Source organism: Cololabis saira, chromosome 1 (genome assembly GCF_033807715.1).
Source record: "Cololabis saira isolate AMF1-May2022 chromosome 1, fColSai1.1, whole genome shotgun sequence".
Taxonomy (NCBI): domain Eukaryota; kingdom Metazoa; phylum Chordata; class Actinopteri; order Beloniformes; family Belonidae; genus Cololabis; species Cololabis saira.
The window spans coordinates 2,506,760-2,529,688 of record NC_084587.1 but is presented as its reverse complement, the minus strand read 5'-3'; the positions used below and the strand labels follow the sequence as shown (position 1 = coordinate 2,529,688).

The following is a 22,929-nucleotide window of genomic DNA, read 5'->3' as shown; positions in this document are numbered from 1 at the left end:
ATCATTGGGGGAAGAAACCCCAGCAAGACTGGGTTCAAATAAATACAGCTTATAAACCTTATTTTATCTCCTCCAAAGTTTCAAAATAACTAGTCTAAATAATTCATAAACCCATGTTTTACGTGTTTGTCTTTTCCCCCTCTAAACGAAGATATGCAGCCTGTTGATCATTGATTGAATATGAGTGTGAGTGAGTGTATACTTAGGCGCGTATGTGTATACTGTACTTGCGCCGGTGTGTGTAAATGTGTGTGCGCGTTCGTTCGTGTGAGTGAATACCAGTCTGTCAAGTAGCAGCAGATCTGAATTTAGAGTCATTCCTTCCCAAAAAGAGCAACGATGTCCTTGATAGTCTGTCGTTTAAGTTCAGGCACGAACCTGGCGTCCCACAGAGTCCTGTCCGGCCCAGCCCATGCAGTTCTTTTCAGGCCAGTTCTGTTTCAGACACCTCGCAGTTAATCCCATGTCCGCGTAGGCCGTCTGCCGCTTCCCAGGCTGAGTGGAATATGACAGTTCCCGTCTCCAGGAACACTCTCAGTTTGTTTGGATAGAGTGACTGGAATCTGATATCCTTCTGGTTGAGTTGTTTCTTGATCTCAATGTATTCTCTCCTTTTATTCTGCAGAACGTTGGAGTGTTCGTGATCGAAAAAGATCCGCCTCCCATTAATCTCAATTTTCTTCTTTTTCCAAGCCCCATGAAGGACAATTTCTTTGACTTGAAAACTTGCAAATCTTACAGCAATTGATCTCGGGGAGTCTGTTAGATTTATTGGTTTCTTCTGCAGTGACCTGTGAGCTCTTTCTATCCCCAGGTTGTACTCCGGTGGCAGGTTTAAAAGCCCTTTAATAAACGGGTCAATAAACTTCAGCATATCTCCACTCTCAGCGTCCTCCACAACTCCAAAAATTCTCAGATTGTTGCGTCTCTCCCGGTTTTCCAGATCTTGGCACTTTTCCTGTAGAAATTGATTACTTTGCAAAAGAAAGGTTAGCAGCCTCTCTGAGACAGCACTGCAGTCCTCTCTAGTACTTATCCGGAGTTCTGCTTCTTCAAGTCTGTTGTCAAGTTTTTTAACTGTTTCATTCAGCGTGAACACTTTCTCTTCCAGTCGCTCAAATCCACTTCTCATCTCACCACGAAGAGTCTTCATTTCTGACTTCAAATCCGACCTGAAATCTGTTTTCAATTCAGCCAGCATTGTCTTCATTTCAGCGAGGGCCGCGTCTGGGTTCATTTGCTGCAGTTTTTTTCACTCCTGTTGTCTGGTACTTACTTGGCTCATATGGGTCGGCTTTTTATTTATTTATTTAACTTATCCGAACATATTAATTTCATAAGTACTTATCTGCAAAAAACGTCAAATTGTTTGTTTGTTTGATGGCGTGGAGAGCTCGACTAATCCGCCATGCCTTGCCACTTGACCCCGAAGCTCCACTGCACATTTATTTGATTTATGCAATGTTGAAAAAATTGGCAAAATAAATTAAAAATTGCGAAGAACCATTGTTCGGTATTATTACACAGACGATATCGTACTTTTCATCTGAACCTGAACTCTACCCCACACCTTCTTCAGCTTGTCATATCCTTGAGTGTGGTTTCTGGGTACACCTTCAATTGGCACCTTGCAAAGTTTTCCTTCATCAGTGGCAGCTCAGACACTTTGACAAATTTGAGAACTACCCTTTTAGTAGGGGGCTTTGACCTTTGTCAGTGGGCAAGCAATGATCCTGCTGTGATTAACATCTTACCATCTGAGGCAAGATCGGACAGTTGTGAGCTTTGGCTTTCTGAGGCTCAGGCTGATCCTCAGGAGCAAACACTGGGACTGCTGTGGAACTGCAAGACTGAACGTTACTACATGTAACAGTGCGTTACATGCAGTAACTCTGTTGTATGATCCATTAGGTTAGGTGATCCCCTTCTTACAGCTTGGAATTCTTTGGAAAAGGAGCTTTGTTATCTTCCTCAAATCACAATCCCACGCTGCTATACCTCCAAAGAGATGGACCGTGCTACCACCGTCCGAGGCACCCATATCTTTTTTGATGCGTCTGAACAAGCATATGGTGTTGTGTTGCATATGTCAGATCTAAGGATGTCAAAGGTCACATCAAGCTAAGTTTCGTTCTTGCTTGCTCACACGTTTCACCCAAGCAACAGCTACCAGTACCTAGACTGGATTTACGTGCTCCACTAACTGGTGCACGCCTCTGTGACCTCATCAGGACAGAATTCACTTTGCCAGTCTGAACTATTACACTTTGGACTGACTGAACCACTGTGCTCCACTGGTTCGTGCTGATGATGTTACAAGAGGGTTATCCCTGTCAGATATTTTCCTCCCAAACAGATGGATCAATGCCCCAGCATTTTTATGCAAACCTCCAGATACTTGGCCTAAACCTTGTATGTTGTATCTGTTGATGACCAAATTGATTTGAAACAATCTGTCTGTTACTGTGTTAACATTGCTGTTACTGTGCCAAATCCTGACGGCTTCAAAACTTACCAAGAATTACTGGATGCAACTGCCCAGTCTCTTTCCAGACAGACCACTGTAAATCCCTCTGCAGCTGAATTTCTGAATGCTCAACAAGAAATCCTCTAAAAAGGCACAAAACGATAGCTTTTGGGAGGACATAGCCTGTCTCAAATCACACAAATCACTTCCAACACACAGTCGCTTACTCTGTTTAGCCCAAACTTCTGTACTACATCCAATTGTACTGGATCCTACTCACAAGGTGACACAATTAATCAGTAAAGATTATAACGAGAACTTGTGTCAGGATGGTTTAGAAAGGATCTTTGCTGAAATAAGAAGAACATTTTGGATCTTGAGGGGCGCAAGGCCATACATAGACATAAGCAGAAGTGTGTTTCAAGTCAAAAAGGGAGAGCTGGTGCCTGAGGGTTCAGCCAATGGGTCAGCACCGCCCTTTCATTAGGTAAGAAAAAGATGACACGAGGAAAGAAGGGGGAAAAAAGCATCTCCCACACTATGTCCTGTCAGAGGACACAGTGTGATATTACAAAAAACACCTTAGCAAAAGAAATGTAATGCACTCAGATAACTTTATACCCAATAAAAAAACCTACATTGATCCGTACTCTGTTCATTAACAAATACAAGATTTCTCCACACTCGTGTTTTCAAATAACTGCCTGAAAGAAATTTCTTTCACATTCGCATAACTCCCAATGAATTTTTTTCATTGCATCGTTTATGTTCAGTCACCAAATGTTCATCTGTTAGCTATTTGGATCTTATAAGGACTTTAAACTTTCAATTTTATAAATGAATTTCATAATTTTAATGCTCAATAAATTTAATTTATTTGTGTTTTTAAATAAGCTAATTGAGCTGAAACAGTGAATGAAATCATATTTGACATATAAGACCAGAGGCCTTCATGCTGCTTGTCATGTATGTTCATTGAAAGTAGCAACAAATAAATTCAGGTTGCTGAAATGTTGTTTTGTCTCATGTCGCTTGTTTTGGGGCTCGTTTATAGTCCACATTTTTTCTTTTTATGACATCTCTATCTTGATGAGGACTTGTTTTTGACATCACATTTGTCAGGTAATAAAACTGAGTTTTCACATACAGTTCTGAAGTCAAAACTGTTTTTAAAGACAAAATTTCTAATGAAAGTTTGAGATCAGTCATCTCAAGTGGCTTCGGTAAACAGTTTTTGAATGTGTTCTAAGGGTTTTGGTTTCAGCAGCTTTCACCACTTACACCTTGGTTCTGACCTACCGAGATGTTTTATTTGAATGTTTTTGTCTGTAAAGAACTAGTTGTGACAGGACATGGTTAATATGACCCCTAGAAAATAAGAATTCATTGTTTCACTGCAAAGACCATGATAGAAAGCTATTAAATACAACTGAAAAAACCTTTGACAGGTCAACCGACAACAGATCTAAGTCTCTTTCTTTCTTTACAGAAACGTAAAGGCAAAGAGAGGCCCACAGGTTACCCCTGTGATCAGTGTGAGAAAGTCCTCGCCACTTCATCATCCTTGAAGGGACATAAGAAGATTCACACTGGAGAGAAGCCGTACCGATGTGATCAGTGTGGGTCAACTTTTGCCAGATCAGCTTATTTAAGAATTCACCAACGTATTCACAATGGAGAGAAGCCGTACAGATGTGATCAGTGTGGGGCAGCTTTTACTGAATCAGGTGCTTTAACGAAGCACCGACGCATTCACACTGGAGAGAAGCCGTACAGATGTGAGCAGTGTGGGGCAGCTTTTACTGAATCAGGTGCTTTAACCAAGCACCAGCGCATTCACACTAGAGAGAAGCCGTACAGATGTGAGCAGTGTGGGGCAGCTTTTACCACATCAAGTTATTTAACTACGCACCAGCGCATTCACACTGGAGAGAAGCCGTACAGATGTGAGCAGTGTGGGGCAGCTTTTACCACATCAAGTGCTTTAACTACGCACCAACGCATTCACACTGGAGAGAAGCCGTACAGATGTGAGCTGTGTGGGGCAGCTTTTACCACATCATGTGCTTTAACTACGCACCAACGCATTCACACTGGAAAGAAGCCATACAGATGTGAGCAGTGTGGGGCAGCTTTTACTCAATCGGGTCATTTAAAAAAACACCAACGTGTTCACACTGAATAAAATGTGTGTATCTGGAAATCTGGTATAATTGTAATAAGTTCAGTTTTATATATATATTTTTTTAAATAGTTCTGCTTCTGGTCGTAAATTAGTAACCTTTTTTGTAATGTTTTTATTGTACATTTTTCATTATTGTTCTGTTATTGTTCTGTTCTGAATAAAGTTATTTGTTTTTTGTTGGATTTCAGTTTCCTGCTCAGTAACACCATTGTAAACAAACAGGAAGTCAATGTCAGAATGTTAGAACAGTGTCCCACAGTAGTGCCTTGTTCATGTGATTTTATCACTATAGATGAATGATGGTTCTTGATTTAATTTTATCTGAGGGATGTAAGATAACAGTGCTTTACTAATGACACCCTCTGCTTCTGGGACCAGCTGGTCAACTCTAAAAGTGAGTGAATGCTGTCATAGACTTAAGGCTGAATTATGGTTCAGCGTTAAATCAACGCAGAGCCTACGCTGTAGGGTACGCGGCTACGCAGGAGGATCTCCGTAGCCTACGCCGTAGCCTGACGTGCACCTCCCAAAAAAATGTAACTACGCGCGAGGCGACGCAGACCCAACGCAGACCGAGAGGGCTGTGATTGGTTTGCTTGGTAGCAACGCATTTCCGGTTCGTGAAGCAGTCGTGAACTTTCAACGCTCTTTTCTTTGTGTGTGTGATTTTTTTTTTGGGGAGGTTGTTTTGTTTTTTTGCACAATAGTTGTCCTTATCTCTTTGATCAACTGTGAAAGGCTGGAAGCTAAACAAAGTATCAACTAGCGCTCTGGGGGGGTACTGCACCACGGCGAAATGGAGTGACGGAGAAGTCCGAGGGTTCACGACGGCAACGGCGTAGTCTCTACGTTGGTTTAACGCAGAACCTTAAATCAGGCTTAACAAAGATAATGACAATTTAAAAAATTTTTTTAAATCCTGTGAATAAAATGTGTGTCTGAAGGATAAGTTATATGTAGTGGAGCAGGAATTGGATCAGTGACTGTTCACAACAAAGACCCCAGCCCTAGTGGCCTAATGGTTAAGGCACTGGGGTCCGTTTCACAAAGCAGGTTCAACAAACTCCCAGTCTAATCCTGAACTCTTAGTTGATCTACTCTGAGATCGGAAACTCTGAGTTTTCGGTTCCAGAACAGCGGATTTGAGGTAATTTACTCAACTCTAAGTAGTTTCACCTTGAGTTACAAGCGTGCGCCACAACTATAAAAAGCCAGTATCTATAGAGCCCTGATACAAGGATTCACCATGGCAACCGGCGACAACAAAATATACACATACTTTTTCTTTTTTTTTAAACTTTATTTAACATTTCAATTTACAAAATCCCTTTGAGGAAAAATTTTAATTTTAATGCGCGCATACGGCGAATTTGAACAAGTTTTTTGAAAAAAAGAGTAACACCGCAGCACAGAATAATATAAAATTAATTTAACAGATCTTTACATCATTCACCTGCAATCCTGTGGAACTCCTCCTTGGTGGCTTGGACAGGTTGATCATAAACCTGTCCAAGCCACCCGTCCCTTGAAATACGGAATTGTTCCGTAATTGGGAATTAAAAGTTGCGTTACGCATTGCAGTGTTTCCCAACCCTGGTCCTCGAGGCCCACTGTCCTGCATGTTTTAGATGTTTCCCTGCTTCAACACACCGTGATACAAGTGGCTGTGTCATCAACAGAAGTGTCAAGACCTTGATGACAAGTTAATTAGGACCATTAATTAGAATCAGGTGTGATGATGAAGGGAAACATCTAAAACATGCAGGACATTGTTCCCCGAGGACCAGGGTTGGGAAACACTGCCGTATTGAACCAATACAGACACATATTATGCTCTTATTTATTTATGTAATAATATACAGGTGGAGGTCGGAAAATTTGAATATATTGCAAAACTTAATTCGTTCGTAGTAAATTCAACTTAAGGTGAAACAAATATTATTTCCCAGTACATGCAAAGTGAGATATTTCAAGCCTTTATTTGTTATAATTTTGATGATTATGGCTCACAGTTTATGAAAACCCCAAATAAAAAATCTAAAAAAATTAGAATATATTATGAAATCATTAAACAATTCAATCATTAAAATTATAAAAAATAAAGGATTAACATATATTGCTCTGCGAGTACTGAGACTATGTAATATACATGTATTACGTGGTCTGATAACCATCTCCCGACTAATATTTATTGAGCTGCGCATTAATGCTGCACCTTCATCAATTGGGTCTTCATCAAGGACATGCCATGTTCGTGACAATGGACTTCTAATATACTGACTCTGTTTTTAATGACAGACGGCAGAACTTCGCCAAAACTCGCCTGCTGACTGAATGAATGAGGAAATCAAATGTGCGTGTGGCTCTGAAAGAGGCGGAGACGCAGAGAAACTCCACGTTCATTCATATAAACCTGGTCCCGACCAGGTTAGGTTCAGAGACTCTGTTACTACGGTAACTGACCAGGTTAGGTTCAGAGAGTCTGTTACTACGGTAACTGAGCAGGTTAGGTTCAGAGAGTCTGTTACTACGGTAACTGACCAGGTTAGGTTCAGAGAGTCTGTTACTACGGTAACTGAGCAGGTTAGGTTCAGAGAGTCTGTTACTACGGTAACTGAGCAGGTTAGGTTCAGAGAGTCTGTTACTACGGTAACTGAGCAGGTTAGGTTCAGAGATTCTGTTACTACGGTAACTGACCAGGTTAGGTTCAGAGAGTCTGTTACTACGGTAACTGGCCGAGAGCTTAAGTTACCTCTCTTTGTGAAACAGGCTAGAGTTACCTCGCTTTCTCTGGTTTGAGTTACCTCCCTTTGTGAAACGGAAAACTCAGAGTTTCCCTCATTTCAGGGTTAACAGACTCCGAGTTTTCACTAAACCTGCTTTGTGAAACGGACCCCTGGGCTCTTCTGAAATCATCAACAATAACATCAATAACAGTCATCTCTTGTTTGCTGCTGTGGACCGGTTAACAAAAACTCCTGTGTCAGTAGCATCTAAACTCCAGTTCAGCAGTCAGTCCATCCATATCAAGTCCAGTAACATTAATGCCTCCAATTAAAACCAATTTGGACAAAATGACACAATTTCGGGCAGTCAACTACAAAAACCTGGAGGATATTATGGATCAGCCAGAAGCATCAGGGGTTTTGGTTCCCTTTGCTGTTGGGCTGTAATTCAGACCATTCACTCACCACCGGTAGATGATTGTTCTTTCCGGTATCATTGTTGCTGACTCAAGATGGCGCCGATGGTGATTGTGAGCAGATCTTGGCTGCCCCAACGCCACCAGATGACAACCCGGTATGTTCAGACACTAATAAGGAAATTGTTAGCCTCAAGGGAGACATCCGGATACTGTCTAACCAACTAAAATCCAAGACTGAACTGCTTAATTCACTTTTGGACGTGGCCCATCAGCAGTCCATGCATATCTGGCTCAAGAGGCTCAAGACCTTCCTTTTAGTTTAGCTTATAACATCATTCTTTTATTGTATTAGGGTGGTTTAGTTTTTTTTTGTTATCTAGTTATTTCTTATTATTTTAACTACTTATTTTTCAACCATTTTATTATGTACTTATTCTTTTGTATTAACTTTTTCTTTTAATTTTGTTCTTAGGTTTATTTCCATGTTGATTTTACTTTTTCATATGTTAACTCCAGTGTTTTCTCCTCGTGAGGATCTTCCACACCGGGTACTATGCCTACTTGGCCTGTGGGTTCTATCCACAGTGTGTTCATAGGTCTGCCTAACAAGTCTATCAGACGGCTACAGCTAATCCACAACGCTGCTGCCCGGGTTCTCACCACAACTAAGAAAGTGGACCACATCACTACGTGTCTGAGATCTTTACACTGGCTCCCCAGCACCTCAGAGAATAGACTTTAAAATACTTCTGTTAGTTTTTAAAAATACATCAGGGACTTGTTGCCATAGCAACCATCCAGACCTCTCAGGTCTTCTGGTTCAGGTCTGCTCTGTGTCCCCACAATCAGAACCAAACATGGAGGAGCAGCATTCAGCTTTTATGCTCCACATATCTGGAACTCTGAAACCCTCAGTTCCTTTAAATCAAGGTTTAAAACAAATTTGTTTACAGCTGAATTATTTAAAGGGGACCTATTATGAAAAACACGTTTTTTCTTGCTTTAACATTGTTGTGTTCATGCGATAAATAATTATCAGAATGATATGCCTGCACTGCAATTGCCTGGCGGTTATATTTTATGGCCGACAGAGGGCGCTGTTACACTGTGCAATGGATGAGAATTAGACATTTCATCGGGGAGGAAGAAGGAGGAGGATGCAGTTGAATTGATGTTGAATAAAGTCATTTGGGTTTGTCGCCTTCCTAAATGTCCTTTGTGTTTTGGCTACTTACTCCAGTTATTTCTTTAGAAATAAAAGTATTCCCTGAAGTTTTTTCAATGTGACGTTATCTGTTCCAGTCATATATTTAACAATCATTTAAGTGGATAATCAAACTGTCAAAAAAAAGAAACAATTGGAACTGTTTACAAACTAAATGACAAAAGTTCTCTCAATCTGTGTATCTTGTTTTTTCTGAGCAATAATTTAACAAGGAATGAAACAAAGCTTCAAAGTTGAAAAAGTAACGAGCCATATTTAATCATACAAAACATACTATGAGCAAATTGTAAAAATATATATACATTTATATACAAAATAAAAACCTTTTTTTTTTATTACCTAAATAAAATGTTCAAATCTTACAAAAACAAAGACATCAAAAAGGTTTTTTATATCACATTGTTATAATTGATGCCAACATTTCTCTTTTAAGACCTACATGTCTTAATAGCCAGGGTTCCCTTTAAAGCTGCATCCAGTGATTCAGCGAGCTGCTCTCTCAGTCGTCTCTACGTTTCCAGAGGACGGTCCAGTGCTTTAGGGGGGCGGTGTCTCGGGTTCAGGTGAGGTAAAGGCAGCGTTAACCGCTAGGATGAGCTGCTGTCAGCTGCAGCAGGAAACCCCCAACACTGGACAAGCCAACACTTCAGCTGCAGAGGAACTGGAGGAACCACGCAACACGGGGAGAACATGCAAACTCCACACAGAAACACCTGCCGGGCCTGGGAGTGGAACCGGGAACCTTTTTGCTGTCTGGGAGTTGAACCGGGAACCTTTTTGCTGTCTGGGAGTTGAACCGGGAACCTTTTTGCTGTCTGGGAGTTGAACCGGGAACCTTCTTGCTGTCTGGGAGTTGAACCGGGAACCTTCTTGCTGTCTGGGAGTTGAACCGGGAACCTTCTTGTCAGGGGCGAAAATCCCGTTTCATAGTTGGGGGGGACAATAAACAGTAACATTTTAGAGAATAAATCCAGTGGGGGACAAGGAATAAAAGTTTTAGCCTTCCTTTAATACAGCATTTTGACATTTTCATCTCTATCTCGCAAAAAGGCAGAAGAGCTTTCTTAGAGCAATACAAAACAATGGTATTAGGTGGAAGGTGCAATAATACAGCACATCTGACATTATACACTGCAAAAACCCAACATCTTAACTAGAATATTTGTCTTATTTCTAGTTAAAATGTCTCATTTTTAGTTAAAATAAATCTCATTACACTTAAAACAAGACTCATCACTGGAAAAAACAACAATTTTCACCTGTTTCAATTACATTTTCACTTGAAATAAGTAGGAAAATCTGCCAGTGGAACAAGATTTTTTTGCTTGTAATGAGAAGATAAATCTTGTTCCACTGGCAGATTTTCCTACTTATTTCAAGTGAAAATGTAATTGAAACAGGTGAAAATTGTTGTTTTTTTTCCAGTGATGAGTCTTGTTTTGAGTGTAATGAGATTTTACTGTTTATTATTATTTTCGGTTTCGGTTTCGGCCACAAATTTTCATTTTGGTGCATCACTACTAAATACTACTGCATTGTTCCAAAATTATTAATTCTGTCTCAAATTATTCTAGGGGGGGACAGCTTTACTAATGGGGGGGACTTGTCCCCCTTGTCCCCCCCGGGATTTTCGCCCCTGCTTCTTGCTGTCTGGGAGTTGAACCGGGAACCTCCTTGCTGTCTGGGAGTGGAACCGGGAACCTTCTTGCTGTCTGGGAGTTGAACCGGGAACCTTCTTGCTGTCTGGGAGTTGAACCGGGAACCTCCTTGCTGTGAGGCAGCAGTGCTCACCACCAAGCCACCGCGCTGCCCAGAGTTAATACAATTGTGGATAAATAAGATAAATCTATTGAATGTTTCTACAAAGCAACTTCTTGTGTCTCTTTCATTTGCAGAGTCACCACAGCGGCTCACTGCTTTCTGTACGTTGTTTGGTGTCGTTTTGTGTTTGTTATTTGTGTTTTACACCAAATCTCCTCCTGACACATCTACATATTTCTATTTTTCGTGGCTTGCAACACTTTCCCCCACATTCACACCATTAGCTTTCATACCTGTCAAGTTTTGGATTGAAAAATGAGGGAAATGTTCCAGCGTCCCACCAGCCCAACCCAGGTCCCGTATTACATTTTAAGACGGGTTTACAAGAAATATATAAGCACCTGTCAACCTCTTCCAAACTACAACTAGGTATTATAAGTATCTCCAAATCCGTCACTTTATAGGTTCTCTCCTGAAGTCAGGCGGGATTCTCATGGGACTGTCAGGGCTGGAAAACACTAGAGTTCTGGCAAAATGTCCTAAAGGACTGATTTCCAAGATGTACACTTCTCTGCTTTCCTCTGACTCTGACGGTTCTAACTCTTTGAAGCTGTTGTGGGAGCGTGATCTGGAGGTGACGTTTCATCCTGGAGACTGGGACCAGATCTGCAGCGGGACTTTTCCTAAATCTACCTCAATCTCTATACATGAACACAACTTTACATTTTTTCACAGGACTTATTACACTCCTGTTCGCCTCCACAAAATGTTCCCTGACACTTCCAACCTCTGTTCTAAATGTAAGACACACAAAGGTACATTTATCCATTTGTTTTGGTCATGTGAGCACATCCAGATTTTCTGGAAGGGGGTTCACTCTGTAATCCAGGAGGTCGTTGGTAAACGGCTCTCGCTGACTCCTTCTTTCTTTTTACTTAACCATGTTGCTCCAGACAATGTTTTGGACACGGACACCAAATCTCTGCTGATAATTCTTTTGTTCCTGGCTAAAAAATGTATGTTGCTGCGGTGGTCCACTCCCCAGGTCCCTACAGTCCACATGTGGATGTCACACATTTCTGCTCTTATTCCTCTCCAGAAGTTGATCCATGACCTTAATCACAAATGGGACAAGTTTTGGAGGATGTGGGAATCATTGCACTCCTTCTTACAGAAGCCTTAACTCAGCTTGTGCCCCTGAAGGATGAGGACTGCCTATTCTTTCTTTCACTTATCCCATGTATGTGCTCTTCATTTACCTGTCTCTTCATTTTCCTATTTTACTTGTTCATTTTATGCATATGTACTGCGCAGCGCTTTCTGTTGATTTGGGGTGGGGTTTTTTTTCTTTTAATTTTATTTTTATGTTTTGTTGTATTTCATTTTGTTCTGTTCTAATGTTTGTACCTATAAAATTGAAAAACCAATAAAAAGAGTATTAAAAAAAAAAACTACAACTAGGTGCTCAGAATCTTAGAAATGTTGTGGACATTCTTATGTATGTAATTCCTATAATAGAGAATAAATTAAAACACAAAAAGGAATTAAATTACATTCATTTATTTGACATATTTTCAGTTTATTTACATATTGATTTTCCTTCAAGTTAAACATTTACATTTTCTTTTAATTTGTCATTTCCACTCATGTTTCTCTGTTATTCGTTATTTTATATATAGCTCTTATATTGCATATTTACAGACACCCCCATTCAATTCTAAGCATTTCTTATTTTGTTTGAGTATAAAAGGCACGAGCCCAGCTGGGGGTATAATGCCGCGTTCCATTTACCTCGGAAATCGGAACTGGGAACTGGGAATGGCAGCCATCTTGGAATGGTAGCTCGGGGGTGATGAAGCTTCTCCCACTTTCCCAGTAGGAAATCCCACTTCGAGGGGCGTTCCAGTTGAAAATTCCGACTGCCAACTGGTAAATTCCGACTTCCGAGGACAAATGGAACGCAGCATTAAAGCTGTGGCTGCGCTGAATTCTTCAGTTGTCGTTAACACTGGGACCAGTAAAAGACACTGACGATCAGCCGACTCACATTTCCGTTTTTATTGATTCTTTCAGGTGGGTAAATGTTACATAAGCATTACTACAGTTTGTCAATATTGTTAACTTTAGTGTACTGTCGCATTATAACGTGCTTTTGTCCGCGGTATTTGTGCTAGTTTGGTTTCCTAAACCGGGACGAGTCGGCAGCAGCTCGCCGGTTACGGTGAGTTGGTTCTGGTCAAATGAATGTTAACTGTCAATCGGAGTCGGATGTAACGTTTGTGTGACTCAACTGATACATATATATGAGTAGGATATCATTTTAGAGTGTTTTATGGTTATATTTTCTGTGTTTTATTGATTTTCTCCTAACGGTTATTAATTCTCCGCCAGCTGATTAGCAGCGCTGTAGTTTACCGTTGCCATGGCAACCAGGCAGCGCGCACGCTGTAACACGTCACATGTAAACAAGAGGATAAATGGGAGAGATTATATTATTGATGTAATTGTTGTGTGACTAAAGGCATAAGGGAATAATATAATTGTTTTATAGATAATAATAAGAATTGTAGATAAGGGCTTAAAGTATTCCGGCACCGTGCCGGTGTTCTGCCATTCCATGCTCCCTGCCAGAAAATGCTACTTTGTGGTTCTGCGCATGCGCACAGACGATTTTCAGTGGGATTGCCACGCTAAATTGATAATATGGGATGTCGAGTATTTGATCCTTCAAAATACATTACCCATGACATGAATTGCATTACACTTTGTGAACATTATAGGTCCTTGTCTCTTGCCAGTCCGTCATTGTAAATAAGAATGTGTTCTTAATGACCTGCCTGGTTAAATAAAGGCGAATGACTGAATGAATATCAAATAAAGCGCTAGGATTGGGTTTTTCTTTCTCTTTATCGTATAATGTTCTCAAAGTGTAATGCAATTCATGTCATGGCTAATATATTTTTGATATTATCAATTTTAAATCAATATTTCAGGGGTAGCATAATTTGATAGTCCAGTAACGTCCTATCAAATAATGCTCCCGTCCTTTAATGCATCCAGGTAAGATACTAATCACCTCACTGCCATTGCAGGATGAATGTCAGCATACTTATACCTCAATGTATCCATTTTAAATCAATATACCTCAATTTATCCATTTTAAATCAATATTTCAGGGGTAGCATAATGTCATAGTTTTGACATTTTATATTATTGTAAGGCTGGTGTAGAGTTAAGCCTTACTTGATTAAATTAATCCTTTTTGGGGTCGTGAGTAAGTGAAAAAGAACGGGGACAATCTAAAACATCACAACAGGTATGCTGACTAGTGTAACTATAGTCCCTGATTTACATCAGAATATACAAAATATATTTATAAAATAATGAACCATGAATTACCAAAATAAACTTAACAAAAATAAATCTCCTCTTACATTATTATTACTATTATTATTATTATTACTATTATTATTATTATTATTACTATTATTATTATTATTATTATTATTATTATTATTATTATTATTATTATTATTATTATTATTATTATTATTATTATTATTATTATTTTATATATGTTTTGATATTCTTACAGCCGAGGTTTGCAGACAGATCGGGATCCGAGCCAGGGTGATGGACCGGGATGAGAACCAGAACCAGATCCAGGACCGGGATCAGAACCAGAACCAGAACCAGATCCAGGACCAGGATCAGAACCAGAACCAGATCCAGGACCGGGATCAGAACCAGAACCAGGACTCGGAGATGGACCGGGATCCGAGCCAGGACTCCGGATCCAGCAGCAGGACTAAAGCGGCTGCTGCCGGTCTGCAGGTCAGAGTTCAGGTCCACGAACCCGCTCCTTCTCGGTCCGTCTGTCTCCTGCTGACCAACCAAACCAAAATGGTAAAGACGTGGCATGGAGAGCATTTGCATCAGTGCGATAGGAGTAAAACCATTAAAACACCATTCTAAAACAGTGACAGAGACGCCACCAGACTAGGTCTATTTAATAAAATGTGATGATCTACTGTCTCAAAAGCTGCACTTACAGTATGTTTTTACACATTTGTTCCCAATCAGCAGAAGAAATATTACAAAGAAGTTCATTTTCCCATCTATTTTTAACATAAAGATCAATTTGCTTAGGTTGATGGTCGATTTGTATTATCTTAACTATCTTACTTAAAAATGTTTCAGCTCCACAGTCATATATTTTAAGCATATATTTTATCAAAGGGTTTATATCTTTAGTAGATTTCTTCTTTAAAACATAAAAAAGATAACTTCTCACTTGGAAAAATCGAAATAGGTGAGATTTAGGTAAACCATATTGTAAAGATAACTGTTCAAATGGTTTCATTTTTCCATCATCAAACATTTGTCCAAATATACACAAACCTTTTGAAGCCCACAAACTAAAAGTCTGATCTGTTTTGTTAGGAGGAAAGTCAGCTTCTTTTAAGAAAATTAAATCTTCATTTAGTTTAAGATTCTGACAGACCTGTAGCCACTACCCATTTATAGTCTAGATTCCCGATGTAGGATTTTTTTATATTTGGCAAAAGGGAGAACTGTATTCTCCACAATTTACTTCCATCTCTCTCCATCTTATATGTGGGCTTTCAAGGATCCATATTTTGATATTCTTTACTTGTACTGCTTGATAATAAGCTTGCAGGGTAGGTAGATCTATAGGCCACCCCTTCCTTTTGGTAGTTTAAGATATTTCATTTTAATTCTTGGTTTCCTACCATTCCAAATAAAATTCATTATAATAGAGTCCCACAATTTGAACGTGTTAGAGGCAATATGAGGCTGCTTTGGGGCCTCCGTCATATGTTCTTTGTCTTATGAAAGACAATGATTTCTCTACTTCCATATTCAAAATATCATTCATTACTGCTTTTGCCTCTTTAAGTTCCTTCAATACCGAGGTTTCCCCAGAGGTTTTGTGTTCTCTTTCTAATTCCTCAATTTTCCTTTCAAGTGATTTTCTTGCATTTACTTTTTGTTTTTTCCTAAAAGAGGCATAGGCAATTATTTCACCTCTTAAAACAACCTTGGCCCCTTCCCATAATATGAATGAGTTTACATCTTCTGTGTCATTAAACCTTATATATTCTTGTAACACTTCTCTTACTTTTAGTTTCAATTCCTCTTCTAATATAAGAGAATTATTAAACCTCCAAATATGAACACCTTTCTCTATATTACTCTTTAATGTCATTTGTATAGGTGCACGATCGGATAACTGCATTTGGCCGATTTTGATGTTTTTAACTGATGATAGGTCTTTAGCAAACATAAAAAAATAATCAAGTCTAGAGTAAATTTTTGTAACTGAAGAATAATATGTGTAATCCCTTTGAGTCCGATTTAAGGCCCGCCACACATCCACTAATCCAATATCTTTAGAGAATTTTCTCATCAAAAGTGCATCCTTTTGGGCCTTGTGTTTTGTACTACTCTGTGAATCCATCTTCTCGTTCATCAATAAATTAAAATCTCCTCCTAACACAGTTATACCTTTACTTTGCACTGTAATTAAATCAATAATCTTCTCAATTACACTTGGACCTTCCTCAGGAGGGTTGTATATGTTAAGTAGTGTAATATATTCTCCATCAATCCTCCCCACTACAAAAACATATCTGCCCTCTTTGTCACACACTACATTTTCTACTTCAAAGGGATGTGGTTCTTGATCATAATTATAACACCTCTTCTAGATGAGTGATAAGATGGGTAAAAAACCTGGGCTTTAAACAGTTTGGCTAATTTCTCACGCTCTATTTTGGACAAACGTGTTTCCTGCATAAATACCATGTCTCCTCCTTGATATTTCATTTGCGCAAGCACTTTACTCCTTTTAATTGGTTTATTCAAACCATTAACATTAAATGAAATTATATTAAAATTCATACACTACCACTTAGTGTTTTCTGTTTTATAAATCTGCCATACTTATTCAACAATACATCCTGTAAACCTAATCCCATGTAGTCAATTTTAATATCCTCATTTGTAAGTAAAATATTCAATATATCCTCCAATTTCTTACAATAGCAAAAATTATATTCCAAATTAACAAAAGAAACAAGAAAACAACAGAACATGGCTTCCACTTGTGCTACCAAACACCTATGGTAGCTGTCCACAGCCTTCCATGCTTGTGACCATGCATGGATGCTTGGGTCTTTAACTAAGACCCAGAGCTGTAAGATTTTAAAAACAGCTCTATATAATATTTGCATCTAGTTTTCAAACGTTTTTATAATTTGGGGATCAGATCATTTATCAAGCTAACCACTTGGAAAATACTTCTGAAAAATCAACTTAGAGCAATAAACACCTATGAAAATTAAATCATTGGGGGAAGAAACCCCAGCAAGACTGGGTTCAAATAAATACAGCTTATAAACCTTATTTTATCTCCTCCAAAGTTTCAAAATAACTAGTCTAAATAATTCATAAACCCATGTTTTACGTGTTTGTCTTTTCCCCCTCTAAACGAAGATATGCAGCCTGTTGATCATTGATTGAATATGAGTGTGAGTGAGTGTATACTTAGGCGCGTATGTGTATACTGTACTTGCGCCGGTGTGTGTAAATGTGTGTGCGCGTTCGTGTGTGTGTGTGTGTGTGTGTGAGTGAATACCAGTCTGTCAAGTAGCAGCAGATCTCAATTTAGAGTCATTCCTTCCCAAAAAGAGCAACGATGTCCTTGATAGTCTGTCGTTTAAGTTCAGGCACGAACCTGGCGTCCCACAGAGTCCTGTCCGGCCCAGCCCATGCAGTTCTTTTCAGGCCAGTTCTGTTTCAGACACCTCGCAGTTAATCCCATGTCCGCGCAGGCCGTCTGCCGCTTCCCAGGCTGAGTGGAATATGACAGTTCCCGTCTCCAGGAACACTCTCAGTTTGTTTGGATAGAGTGACTGGAATCTGATATCCTTCTGGTTGAGTTGTTTCTTGATCTCAATGTATTCTCTCCTTTTATTCTGCAGAACGTTGGAATGGTCGTGATCGAAAAAGATCCGCCTCCCATTAATCTCAATTTTCTTCTTTTTCCAAGCCCCATGAAGGACAATTTCTTTGACTTGAAAACTTGCAAATCTTACAGCAAATGATCTCGGGGAGTCTGTTAGATTTATTGGTTTCTTCTGCAGTGACCTGTGAGCTCTTTCTATCCCCAGGTTGTACTCCGGTGGCAGGTTTAAAAGCCCTTTAATAAACGGGTCAATAAACTTCAGCATATCTCCACTCTCAGCGTCCTCCACAACTCCAAAAATTCTCAGATTGTTGCGTCTCTCCCGGTTTTCCAGATCTTGGCACTTTTCCTGTAGAAATTGATTACTTTGCAAAAGAAAGGTTAGCAGCCTCTCTGAGACAGCACTGCAGTCCTCTCTAGTACTTATCCGGAGTTCTGCTTCTTCAAGTCTGTTGTCAAGTTTTTTAACTGTTTCATTCAGCGTGAACACTTTCTCTTCCAGTCGCTCAAATCCACTTCTCATCTCACCACGAAGAGTCTTCATTTCTGACTTCAAATCCGACCTGAAATCTGTTTTCAATTCAGCCAGCATTGTCTTCATTTCAGCGAGGGCCGCGTCTGGGTTCATTTGCTGCAGTTTTTTTCACTCCTGTTGTCTGGTACTTACTTGGCTCATATGGGTCGGCTTTTTATTTATTTATTTAACTTATCCGAACATATTAATTTCATAAGTACTTATCTGCAAAAAACGTCAAATTGTTTGTTTGTTTGATGGCGTGGAGAGCTCGACTAATCCGCCATGCCTTGCCACTTGACCCCGAAGCTCCACTGCACATTTATTTGATTTATGCAATGTTGAAAAAATTGGCAAAATAAATTAAAAATTGCGAAGAACCATTGTTCGGTATTATTACACAGACGATATCGTACTTTTCATCTGAACCTGAACTCTACCCCACACCTTCTTCAGCTTGTCATATCCTTGAGTGTGGTTTCTGGGTACACCTTCAATTGGCACCTTGCAAAGTTTTCCTTCATCAGTGGCAGCTCAGACACTTTGACAAATTTGAGAACTACCCTTTTAGTAGGGGGCTTTGACCTTTGTCAGTGGGCAAGCAATGATCCTGCTGTGATTAACGTCTTACCATCTGAGGCAAGATCGGACAGTTGTGAGCTTTGGCTTTCTGAGGCTCAGGCTGATCCTCAGGAGCAAACACTGGGACTGCTGTGGAACTGCAAGACTGAACGTTACTACATGTAACAGTGCGTTACATGCAGTAACTCTGTTGTATGATCCATTAGGTTAGGTGATCCCCTTCTTACAGCTTGGAATTCTTTGGAAAAGGAGCTTTGTTATCTTCCTCAAATCACAATCCCACGCTGCTATACCTCCAAAGAGATGGACCGTCCTACCACCGTCCGAGGCACCCATATCTTTTTTGATGCGTCTGAACAAGCATATGGTGTTGTGTTGCATATGTCAGATCTAAGGATGTCAAAGGTCACATCAAGCTAAGTTTCGTTCTTGCTTGCTCACACGTTTCACCCAAGCAACAGCTACCAGTACCTAGACTGGATTTACGTGCTCCACTAACTGGTGCACGCCTCTGTGACCTCATCAGGACAGAATTCACTTTGCCAGTCTGAACTATTACACTTTGGACTGACTGAACCACTGTGCTCCACTGGTTCGTGCTGATGATGTTACAAGAGGGTTATCCCTGTCAGATATTTTCCTTCCAAACAGATGGATCAATGCCCCAGCATTTTTATGCAAACCTCCAGATACTTGGCCTAAACCTTGTATGTTGTATCTGTTGATGACCAAATTGATTTGAAACAATCTGTCTGTTACTGTGTTAACGTTGCTGTTACTGTGCCAAATCCTGACGGCTTCAAAACTTACCAAGAATTACTGGATGCCACTGCCCAGTCTCTTTCCAGACAGACCACTGTAAATCCCTCTGCAGCTGAATTTCTGAATGCTCAACAAGAAATCCTCTAAAAAGGCACAAAACGATAGCTTTTGGGAGGACATAGCCTGTCTCAAATCACACAAATCACTTCCAACACACAGTCGCTTACTCTGTTTAGCCCAAACTTCTGTACTACATCCAATTGTACTGGATCCTACTCACAAGGTGACACAATTAATCAGTAAAGATTATAACGAGAACTTGTGTCAGGATGGTTTAGAAAGGATCTTTGCTGAAATAAGAAGAACATTTTGGATCTTGAGGGGCGCAAGGCCGTACATAGACATAAGCAGAAGTGTGTTTCAAGTCAAAAAGGGAGAGTTGGTGCCTGAGGGTTCAGCCAATGGGTCAGCACCGCCCTTTCATTAGGTAAGAAAAAGAAGACACGAGGAAAGAAGGGGGAAAAAAGCATCTCCAACACTATGTCCTGTCAGAGGACACAGTGTGATATTACAAAAAACACCTTAGCAAAAGAAATGTAATGCACTCAGATAACTTTATACCCAATAAAAAAACCTACATTGATCCGTACTCATTAACAAATACAAGATTTCTCCACACTAGTGTTTTCAAATAACTGCCTGAAAGAAATTTCTTTCACATTCGCATAACTCCCAATGAATTTTTTTCATTGCATCGTTTATGTTCAGTCACCAAATGTTCATCTGTGAGCTATTTGGATCTTATAAGGACTTTAAACTTTCAATTTTATAAATGAATTTCATAATTTTAATGCTCAATAAATTTAATTTATTTGTGTTTTTAAATAAGCTAATTGAGCTGAAACAGTGAATGAAATCATATTTGACATATAAGACCAGAGGCCTTCACGCTGCTTGTCATGTATGTTCATTGAAAGTAGCAACAAATAAATTCAGGTTGCTGAAATGTTGTTTTGTCTCATGTCGCTTGTTTTGGGGCTCGTTTATAGCCCACATTTTTTCTTTTTATGACATCTCTATCTTGATGAGGACTTATTTTTGACATCACATTTGTCAGGTAATAAAACTGAGTTTTCACATACAGTTCTGAAGTCAAAACTGTTTTTAAAGACAAAATTTCTAATGAAAGTTTGAGATCAGTCATCTCAAGTGGCTTCGGTAAACAGTTTTTGAATGTGTTCTAAGGGTTTTGGTTTCAGCAGCTTTCACCACTTACACCTTGGTTCTGACCTACCGAGATGTTTTATTTGAATGTTTTTGTCTGTAAAGAACTAGTTGTGACAGGACATGGTTAATATGACCCCTAGAAAATAAGAATTCATTGTTTCACTGCAAAGACCATGATAGAAAGCTATTAAATACAACTGAAAAAACCTTTGACAGGTCAACCGACAACAGATCTAAGTCTCTTTCTTTCTTTACAGAAACGTAAAGGCAAAGAGAGGCCCACAGGTTACCCCTGTGATCAGTGTGAGAAAGTCCTCGCCACTTCATCATCCTTGAAGAGACATAAGAAGATTCACACTGGAGAGAAGCCGTACCGATGTGATCAGTGTGGGTCAACTTTTACTGAATCAGGTGCTTTAACGAAGCACCGACGCATTCACACTGGAGAGAAGCCGTACAGATGTGAGCAGTGTGGGGCAGCTTTTACTGAATCAGGTGCTTTAACCAAGCACCAGCGCATTCACACTAGAGAGAAGCCGTACAGATGTGAGCAGTGTGGGGCAGCTTTTACCACATCAAGTTATTTAACTACGCACCAGCGCATTCACACTGGAGAGAAGCCGTACAGATGTGAGCAGTGTGGGGCAGCTTTTACCACATCAAGTGCTTTAACTACGCACCAACGCATTCACACTGGAGAGAAGCCGTACAGATGTGAGCTGTGTGGGGCAGCTTTTACCACATCATGTGCTTTAACTACGCACCAACTCATTCACACTGGAAAGAAGCCATACAGATGTGAGCAGTGTGGGGCAGCTTTTACTCAATCAGGTGCCTTAACGGGGCACCGACGCATTCACACTGGAGAGAAGCCATACAGATGTGGGCAGTGTGGGGCAGCTTTTACTCAATCAGGTGCTTTAACGAAGCACCGACGCATTCACACTGGAGAGAAGCCGTACAGATGTGAGCAGTGTGGGGCAGCTTTTACTGAATCAGGTGCTTTAACGAGGCACCAACGCATTCACACTGGAGAGAAGCCATACAGATGTGAGCAGTGTGGGGCAGCTTTTACTCAATCGGGTCATTTAAAAAAACACCAACGTGTTCACACTGAATAAAATGTGTGTATCTGGAAATCTGGTATAATTGTAATAAGTTCAGTTTTATATATATATTTTTTTAAAAAGTTCTGCTTCTGGTCGTAAATTAGTAACCTTTTTTGTAATGTTTTTATTGTACATTTTTCATTATTGTTCTGTTATTGTTCTGTTCTGAATAAAGTTATTTGTTTTTTGTTGGATTTCAGTTTCCTGCTCAGTAACACCATTGTAAACAAACAGGAAGTCAATGTCAGAATGTTAGAACAGTGTCCCACAGTAGTGCCTTGTTCATGTGATTTTATCACTATAGATGAATGATGGTTCTTGATTTAATTTTATCTGAGGGATGTAAGATAACAGTGCTTTACTAATGACACCCTCTGCTTCTGGGACCAGCTGGTCAACTCTAAAAGTGAGTGAATGCTGTCATAGTCTTAAGGCTGAATTATGGTTCCGCGTTAAATCAACGCAGAGCCTACGCTGTAGGGTACGCGGCTACGCAGGAGGATCTCCGTAGCCTACGCCGTAGCCTGACGTGCACCTCCCAAAAAAATGTAACTACGCGCGAGGCGACGCAGACCCAACGCAGACCGAGAGGGCTGTGATTGGTTTGCTTGGTAGCAACGCATTTCCGGTTCGTGAAGCAGTCGTGAACTTTCAACGCTCTTTTCTTTGTGTGTGTGATTTTTTTTTTGGGGAGGTTGTTTTGTTTTTTTGCACAATAGTTGTCCTTATCTCTTTGATCCACTGTGAAAGGCTGGAAGCTAAACAAAGTATCAACTAGCGCTCTGGGGGGGTACTGCACCACGGCGAAATGGAGTGACGGAGAAGTCCGAGGGTTCACGACGGCAACGGCGTAGTCTCTACGTTGGTTTAACGCAGAACCTTAAATCAGGCTTAACAAAGATAATGACAATTTAAACATTTTTTTTAAATCCTGTGAATAAAATGTGTGTATGAAGGATAA

The 22,929-nt window shown here is 39.9% G+C and overlaps 1 protein-coding gene across 1 annotated transcript in view; it reads left to right on the top strand.

Annotated features, from left to right (window-relative positions):
• LOC133447248 (zinc finger protein 208-like) overlaps positions 1-22,929 on the top strand; it is a 190,882-nt gene that overhangs the window by 19,574 nt on the left and 148,379 nt on the right. The window contains 2 exon segments of the mRNA XM_061725894.1: positions 3,967-4,659; positions 21,127-21,965. Coding sequence (XP_061581878.1) covers positions 3,967-4,659; positions 21,127-21,965 — 1,532 coding nt within the window.